Here is a 9,126-nt window from a genome sequence, read left to right as displayed (position 1 = left end):
TATGATCACATATATACTCAATTTTAAATTAAAACAAGAGCTATTAGGTCAACTTGGAGATCAATAGGTACTTAGGAAGACCTCCAATTCTTGTTAGTGACTAAGCTCGAAGTGAATAATTGCTAAAATCAATTCAATGGGTATAGTTTCTTTAGGAAAAGTGATAACTTTAAGTACATTAACCTTTTAGCTTGTTCTTTGGGAAATTTATAGACATTTGTGGGAAAGAAATTTGATGCCTTGATGGACCATGCAATGGATAGGCTAACTATATATGTCACCTATTGGATCTATACCAAACCAAAATGCCCCACCCCATTACAAATTACTAGATTAGTGATAGTGATATTTTAAATTGGATGGACATATTTTGTGGAAACCCTGAAGTCACTGCCGATGAGTTGAATGTGTCTTTATGATTGACTGATGATCAAATACTGGATAAATCATTAAAACCATAGTTTTATTTCTCACTTGTGACAAAAACATCATTGAAGCGTTGTTTGTTGATGCTCTTCACTTAATGGTCATATATACTTAATTTTTTTTTTGCAGCAATTACATACATACCACCCAATTCATATTTATTTACATATCTAACACTGAAACTGTTACTTTTTATATTTATACCCCTCAAGTCTTCCATATTACATAAAAAAATACCACCTTTTTAACTTATAAAAAGTGAAATACACTTTTACATGCACAGGCAATATCACATGTATGTAAAAATTTAAGTCTAGTTGTTGGATATGTAAATACATAGGAGTTGGTATGTATGTAAATCAATTCCTAATTTTTTAGGGTTGAATTTGTAAGAGCATTATATATATATATATATATATATATTTAGTTGAGTACGTGAAACCTTGTCAAATTACAAAAATACATTCCCTGCTCCTCTAACATATATAATCTGCAAAATTTCATTCAAATTTACATGCCACAGAGCTCTAGCATATGTAGCTTGTTTAATCTGATTTCAGTCTTATATGTAGCTCTCTTTGAACTGAATATATTGTTATTATTATCGCATGATTTATTTATATTATATGTTATATTATATTATTACAAATTTACCTGGGAGTTTCTGGGGGTGGGTGTAACAAATACCATTCTGACCCTCAATGGTTGGAATGAATTCATCAATGAGTGGATGAAGCTTCTGCAGATCAGGCCGTGCCTTCCCTTCTAAATGCTCTAGAAGCTCCTGGTCCGTCGGATCAAACTTCACTCCGGCTGGCAGCCCAGGCAGATCTTCAATTGCGCCACCACCCTGCTTTTATTTTTATTTACACATGCAACCCATATAATCAACAGATGATATAACAGATAATTAATCTACTTTTCGAGTCCTTTTCATAGCACTTTATCCTTAATAAGAAGAGAAAAATTCAATTTTTATTGTTGTCTTCATGATTTACATGAAATTGTTATGAATGAAGATAATCAAAATTAAATTTTTTGAACATATGTAATTTTTGAGTGTTGCACATATGCACCTGATGATCAGCTTGAATGCGATGGCCGCAAGAGGAGCATAGCTTGGCAATCATGGCAGTTGAGGAGAACTTGCCGTCGCAGATCGGACGGTGGTGATCGTCATCCTCATCGTTGCTACACCATTTCATCTTCCTCCTCAGTGCCACCTACCAACTTTCATGAGCCAGACCAGAAGAAGGCTTGGGAGCTCTCTCTTTTCCCACAAGAGATAACTCTTTCTCTCTCTAAAGCAGAGAGAGACAAAAGGAATAAGATGGAATGAGGACACAATGGAGAGGAGGTAAAGAGAGGAAAGAAAAGAAGTAGGGATAAGAAAAAATATAAACTTTGAAAAAAAAAAAAGAAAGATAAGGTGGTTGGCTAGCTTCTCTCTCTAGAACTCTCTCTCTCTCTTTCTGTTTTGGGTTTTGTGTACTTATGATTCTTCTTAATTAGCTATAGGATCTTAATTGTTTTTCTCACCAAAGAGACTAATTAGGAGGTGAAGAGCACTGTGATGGGTGAGGAAAGTAGCAGAGAGAAGATCAAACAGGAGATTTTATAGAGTTGCGTATATGGCTGTGTATAATTTTTTTATTGATTTTTGGTAGATACGTGTGTCTTGTGTTTGTAATAAAATTATCTTAAAGACGTAATTAATGAAAAATTATATTAAGAAAAGTAGAGAGAGATTGATGGACTTATTCTTTGGGAATGTGGGCAGATTGCTTTGCGGTCAAGATTGGTGATGCTATTGGTGCAAGTAGTTGGAATACTTTGGTTGCTCTCTCTCCTCATTTTTCAAGCTTTGAGTTTTGAGAGAGAGTGAGAAATAGGAGAGAGAGAGAGAGAGAGAGAGAGAGGGAGGCATAAAAGGAGAGGGAGGGTTGGAGTGGAGATGAGGCAAACTGATTCATATTAGACGTTTTACTGCCAATGAGAGAGATTGGTGGATGGAAAGAAATAAAGAAGAGATAGAGAGAGAGAGAGAGAGAGAGAGAGAGGAGAGAGAGAATGAGAGACAGAGATCCTTTTAGCTCGAAGGTCGCCCTAGAGTGTCTTGGAAGAGATACTGAACATTAATGGAAATCTTAACCATGTTGTCACGGAGCAAACCTCCATTTTTTTTTTAATTAATTCGCTAATTGTACTTATAATTGATCTCTTATTTTATGGACATTTCATTTTAACAAATAGATGCAAAAAAAAACATAAATTCTATATTATATGATTGATTATATTTATATCGGGAGCTTATATACATACCACTAATTAATCCTGTGCATTCAAAATATATTCGTAGAGTGTATAGTAATGAATAGTAAAATGTCTTGTCTATCAGTCATTTCTCATAAGAAAGAGTTTGTTCCACTTATTGACTTTGTGGATAAAAAAGTGGTCGATTGGACTTGATTAGCTTTGGGTCAGCTTGACTTTATCGATCGATTGATCTAGTCTGGCGATTAACCCTCGATCCTGGATGAGGAGCTCATGTCGGCAAAATGATACTAGAATATTAAGCAGAGGGTAAATCAACGTAACTCGATACATAGCTCATTCTTTGATGAGGGGATCCCTTCTAAAGATTGTAAAGTTTTATTGTAATGTCAATTCTTGGTCTTTGATAAAGAATCTGGAGAGCGTTTGTGGGACAGCTGGTGATGACGATGAACTGGATTCTTTTCTCGAGTCGGATTTATTGAGTGACAGGTCATCAATGATTTCACTCAGCTTTTCGGTGGTGGTTAGCTCGGGTGTTTATCTATCTTGCTCTAGTTTGATCGGATAGGGCTCAAATAACTTTTCTTTCTTACATTCTTCCGACTTGGTTAACCATCGTCAGATGATTGCATCTAATTGGATAAATGAGCTTTTTGATCTTCTATTGATGGGCCCTCCTATGTTGTATTTTCTTCTTTTTGAACCATTAGATCTCCTTATATAGGAGGACCAAATTTTATAAATTTACTAAACTGCATTAACAAAAAAAATTATTTAATTTTAGGGTTTAGGATATATATATATAACTTTTAAAAACAAAATTACATATCTAACACATTTAACACATATGTTGTGATTTAGTTTTTAAAAGTTAAATAGTGATTTTTTTTTTCTTGTGATATGAAAGTTTCAGATGGTATTAATGTAAAAGTAAAGTGTTAGATATGTAAATGCATAGGAATTGGGTGTATGTAAATGCTCCAAGAATAATACTATTAATAAATTAATTGAGATAAGAAAATGAATTCATATTTAACGAGTTTTAAAGATCTAGAATTAAAGTGGAAGTCACATAATAAATAAGAGGGTCGGGCTTGGGCACACGCTAATTCTCTAGAGTTGTGTGTCACAGACAAAAAATCCCACATCGGCTAGGTGTAGAGCCGAAAAATAGTATTTAAGTCATGGGTTGCCTTGCCCATTACTCCTAAGAGTTCTTTTGGGAGGTGACAAGTGGTATCAGAGCAGATTACTGTCTGTCATGTGTGTGGACTCTTCATGGTCCAGTGGGTCCCTCAGTGGAGCCGATCCGTGACGAGGGCGTCACGTGATTGGTTGGAGGAGAATATCACAGACAAAAAGTCCCACATCGGCTAGGTGTAAGCTGAAAAATAATATTTAAGTCCTGGGCTGCCCACTACCCCTAAGAGCTCTTTTGGGATGTGACATGTAGCTACTTTTACGACTCAAATACACCCACACAAACACGAGAAAATATTACCTCCAGGGTAAGGGGCAACCTGCATCCGGATCCGGATGCAGCTTGCATCCAAACTCCGGATGTGATATTTTCTATACAAATACACAAATTTTTTTTATTTATATAACTAATATTTAATTTTTTTTATATTTATTTACATAACCTTTAATATTTAATAGCATAAGAGTCAATATATTTCACATGAAATTGACCCACATCTGAAGTATTTATCATGGGAGTCAAAATATTTGACTGCAACTTAACTTGACCCAAAGCCACTTGACTTTCATACTTAGTCCAACCAGTTGACCTTTTTAATTATGTAACTTTCTTATTCGTAAAAACCCAGTTAATCCAAATATAATCCATTTAACCCAACCCATATATTGGCCAAAAGTGGGCATTAATAGTGATTGGTTAATTTTAGGTTTTTTGGGTTGACCCGAATGACAATTGAGTTCATAATTTTAACTCAATTCTGATTTGAATAATAAACGAGTCAACATGTAATCGGATTGTTAGATTATATCTTAAATTTTGAACAAAAGGTTTGAGGTAGAAAAAATAATATTAAAGACTTATTAAAACCATAAATATATCACTCTACCATCATGTGATATATTAACATTTTAGTATTGTACGAAGATTCAACACATATACAAGTAAAGAGAATTTAATATAAAAGATAACAAGAGTTTTTAAATGGAAAACCCGAAGGGATAAAAATCACAAGATCTAACTCAGTAGAAATGATTCCACTATTTTGTTATAAGTTACAAGAATTAGCATTATCTTGTTATAAGTTACAAGAATTAGCCAACCTTTGAATACCCGAAAACAATATTATATAAATGGGGCGTGTCTTTCGCTAGAGAAGTGGTACAAAAGACAAGAAGCTATCCAACCGTCGTGAAGATAAGCCAACTTTAAAGATCAATTGTCAATAAATTTGATGCCAGTGTCTTTGGTGGCAACGATTTGATGGTGGTGATGGTTCTAGAGACACTGGTGGCGAAAGTCGAGCAATGATTTTCTTGGGGAGATGCTCGTGCACTGTTGATCTAGTTGTAGTGGAGCTTGACGACAACAGTTTGATAGTGGTGGAGCTCAATGAGGGCTGTCTTATGGTTTTGGAGCTTGACGTTGGCAACCGAACACTGGTGGTTCGCCTGTCTGGTGGCTGTGGAGCTTGAAGACGGTGTTAGCCTCACAATGGCAGAGCCCGACGAAGCAATCTGACACTTGTGGTCTAGATTTGGTAGAGCTTCACAGGAATGGTCCGACGGCGGTGGAGCTCAATGGCGGTGATTGGATAGTGGTGAAGCTCAAGAGTCCTTAGAAGCTTGGATCTCCTTTAAGTCTTCTATAGGTCCATGTCTCAAGTCCCCATTCATGTGAGGTTTTATTTATAGAATTTAACTTACCGGGACGTAAGTCAGTTTTACAACACAAGTGCACATGTCAAATAGTAATGCGGTTCAAGAGTAACGCTGATCTATCTCACTTGGAAAATGTAATATTCGCTTTCACAAAAAAAAAACTATAGTTTACTAATTCAGCTAACTAAGCTTGAAGATTATCAAAAGAAAATTTTTAAGCCCCAATTTCCTAGCAAAACAAAATACTTTGCGGTAAAGAAAAACTTGAAATATGAGGAAAATTTCATGAGTTTCTTCAAGATAGATAAGGCTTATGCCTCTGTGATTCGGGGATTGCGGCAGTCATGGTTTTCCAAAATGTTTTCTTACGTGGTTGTTGTCAATCGGAGATAATATACTCATTATGCATATGTCTAAGTTAAAAGAAGCTAGAATCCATAAAGTTGAGGCTTCCTCAATTTTCATGACATTCCGCATAACTTTTTCGATCCCCTGACATGATTGAAGAATTCTATTGCAATATGTATATCCTTCAGCATTTTGTGGTTAACCCTTCATTTCCATTACGCAACGACTATAGGTCGTAGTTTTACGAAACATTTTAACTTCCTAGATGGCTAGACTAGAAGTAAATGAAGATCGAAGATTAACCAATAACATCGGTCATGAAAAGCTCAAGAAAATGATTAACAAATAAACAAGAATAAATCCACTACTTCCTACATCATAGAGACATGAAAAAACACTCAGTCACTCATTATAAAGAAAATCATAGCAAAAAAATACCACACGAAATTCCATTGCAAGCAACATAAAGATCAAAAACTTACAAAAAATTATTTTTCCAGCAAACTCAACAACTTCCCCTCTCATTCAAAATCTCTTACAACTCACAAAGTAAAGAAAAACTTTTATTTGAAGGTTTCAACCAAAGTAGAAAGAAATGTCTTAAGAGATCCCTCAAATTCTCTACCAAACTCTCTTCTTTCAGCTTCCAAACATTCTCTGATGTAGAACCCTCTCTTAGAGGCCCTAAGATCTGATTTTATAGCAAGAACTACAGTTTGGGTCATCAAATTTCCTTCCTAAAGTGTTTCCCACTCATCAGAGTGGTCATGCTTGTTTCCTGCGTGTTCATGTCGTATTTCTACCAGGGCCGGCGTGGTTACGCCCAATTGTAATGTGATCGCACCACCCTACTGCAATTTATGGTGTGGTCACACCATTTTCGGGTCCGGTCACGCTAGTTTGGTTCGATCAATGGCGTAGTTAAGCCGACTTTCGGCGTGTTCACGCTGCTTCTAGGCACTTTCTTGCTGGATTTTTTCGTTCCTACTCATTTGTATTCAATTCTTGCATCGTGTACAATATAAACAAAATACATTTCTCAAGCGAAAAATCAATATTAAATAAATGAAATTAAGATGTAAAATGCAAGAAAAATAACAGATAGAATGACGTAAAATTAACGCATATCAATATCCTCTATAAATACTAGATGAATTTAGATCACTCTATCAGACGGCTCAGAGTGATTCCTTCAATTAGATAATGTTTATTGATGTAAAAAAAGAAATGATGTTGGACTCGTTGGATTTCTCTCATCATGACACTCAATTTGATTATAAGTATGGGTGTGCATTTGGTCAATTCAGATGGATCGGTTTGAAAATTCTGCAAGCTGAAATTAACTGAAATCTAGGATCCAATCAACCGAACTAAATAATTCTTCAAACGAACCGAACTAGTCAAACTGAATTTTAATTCGATTTGATCGGATTGGTTCAACATAAACCGAAATTTAAATTTTGATATATTAAAAATAAAAAACACATACAAATGCAACGACATAAATGAAAATGATCACTAATCACAGTTCACTCGCCCCTTCCGCTACAATTCAACATATATTTAAACTATTTTTGACCGATTCGAATTAAAAAAAAAAAAATTCAAATCTTAACATCTAAGTCAAAATAAGCAAAATTTAGAACCGTAATTTGAAAGTTATTTTAAAAACCGAACCAAATCAATAAAATGGTTCGGTTCGGTTTTTTGAATTTATTTAAACGGCGCGTACCCCTAATTAGAAGCATCTCCAATTTTGAATCCATTTAATCATTCAACCGACCATCAAGAGAGTTTCACTGCATTTAAATGACTTGATATGGGCTTGAATGATCCCAAGTTGGATCAAGTTTAGCATCGTTAGGTTTGTTTTACTGAGACGCTCAGTTCGATTATAAATTTAATGAAATCGAAGCTTGGATATGATCATGAATTTACATTTGGAATAATTTCTCACTCAAAATGCTTTGAGAATCATGCATCATAATACATTTTTGAGAAAGTATCAAAACAGAAGCTTGTCCCCCCTCCCCCACTTCAAAAAAGAGGTTAGCTCCCACCCTGGGTGTTACAGCTATAAATACATATGAATTAGATGGCATATGTTAATGCCTCAAAATCTTAATGCTTGAACATATAATTTCCCATGAACATCAAAATAACAAAAACAACGCTTAAAGATAAGTGCATCTCTGATTAGATGAATATAACACAAATTCTTCATCCATGGCACGAACTAAAGGGAATTCAACCATTTTAAACCCCATCTCAACACAATTTTTTCCAACCCTAAACTAACTTAAAACATTTTGTGCGCGCAACCGTGTGGATTAGACCATGCTAATGCGCATAATGGAAAGGAGTAATCCGCATTATTCTCTGCGTCTAGGCGTGGTGCAATTCACACCATCATCCAGACATTTAATTGTATAGACTAAGCGGCGTGGTGCGATCCACACCATCTTCCAGACATCCCGTGGTATGGACTAAGTAGGGTAGCGTGATCCACATCATAGTCTGGACATTCAATAATTGTTTGAACATTTAGTGACCCAGACATAATATTTTTATAGTTCTCCTCACTTCGTTCGGATGTCCGCACGAAAATATTTTTTTACCTAAACTTAACACAAACCACAACTCAACTCACCTTACCTTCATAAACTTCATGATCCCCATCACAAAAAACCAGCTCTTCCCACACCAACTCATCTTCTTCCCCAACCTGTCTCCCACCCCACAAAACCTCCATAACCGACCACCACACACTGCTATCAGGCAAGCAGCCATCAACCACCATCTCCTCCACCACCCCCAACGCCTTCTCAACCTCCCCTTTCCTGCACCACAGCTCCACCAGAACCCCATAAGTCTCCACTTCAATGGAAATCCCCCGTCTACGTGACGAAACATAAACCCTGAAAGCTCGAATCAACTCCCCTGCACCGCAGAGTCCTCGAATCACCATGTTGTGAATCCTCACATGAAGGCTCCATGTCAATCTATTGGGCACAATTCCACTCATAACCATCTCGTCCAGATAATTGGAAGCCTCATGAAATCTGCGGGAATCACATAAAGCATTGATGATCTTCCCATACAGTCCGGCATCCGGCTTTCTTCCTCGTAACCTCATCCCGTCAAAAACCTCGAGCGATTCTTGCAATTTTTTGGAGTGGAGGAGGCCGCCGATGAGAGCGGGGTGGGGGGTGGTAT

At 36.2% G+C, this 9,126-nt stretch overlaps 2 protein-coding genes across 3 annotated transcripts in view; both read right to left on the bottom strand.

The window, feature by feature from the left end:
• Positions 1-1,775, bottom strand: part of LOC110019621 (NAC domain-containing protein 73-like) — a 4,765-nt gene extending 2,990 nt beyond the window's left edge. Inside the window, exons 1-2 of one of the 2 annotated variants that reach the window (XM_020717401.1) lie at positions 1,503-1,775; positions 1,081-1,279 (exon numbers count right to left, since the gene is read on the bottom strand). In XM_020717401.1, the coding sequence (XP_020573060.1) occupies positions 1,081-1,279; positions 1,503-1,631 (328 nt within the window). In that variant the 5' untranslated portion in view covers positions 1,632-1,775. The remainder of the gene's footprint in view (positions 1-1,080; positions 1,280-1,502) is intronic. The other variant, XM_020717483.1, reaches the window with a different exon arrangement.
• A 6,170-nt stretch (positions 1,776-7,945) lies between these two features.
• On the bottom strand, positions 7,946-9,115 carry LOC110021666 (pentatricopeptide repeat-containing protein At5g46100-like; the record flags this gene model as incomplete). Its single annotated transcript, XM_020720639.1, has 1 exon — positions 7,946-9,115. A coding segment is annotated over one exon (564 nt), but the record flags the coding sequence as incomplete, so codon positions are not given.
• Positions 9,116-9,126: the final 11 nt, after the last annotated feature.

The sequence above is a fragment of the Phalaenopsis equestris genome, unplaced genomic scaffold (genome assembly GCF_001263595.1).
Source record: "Phalaenopsis equestris unplaced genomic scaffold, ASM126359v1 Scaffold000001, whole genome shotgun sequence".
NCBI lineage: Eukaryota > Viridiplantae > Streptophyta > Magnoliopsida > Asparagales > Orchidaceae > Phalaenopsis > Phalaenopsis equestris.
The sequence above is the reverse complement of the archived record's forward strand: the minus strand, read 5'-3'. Positions and strand labels throughout refer to the sequence as shown.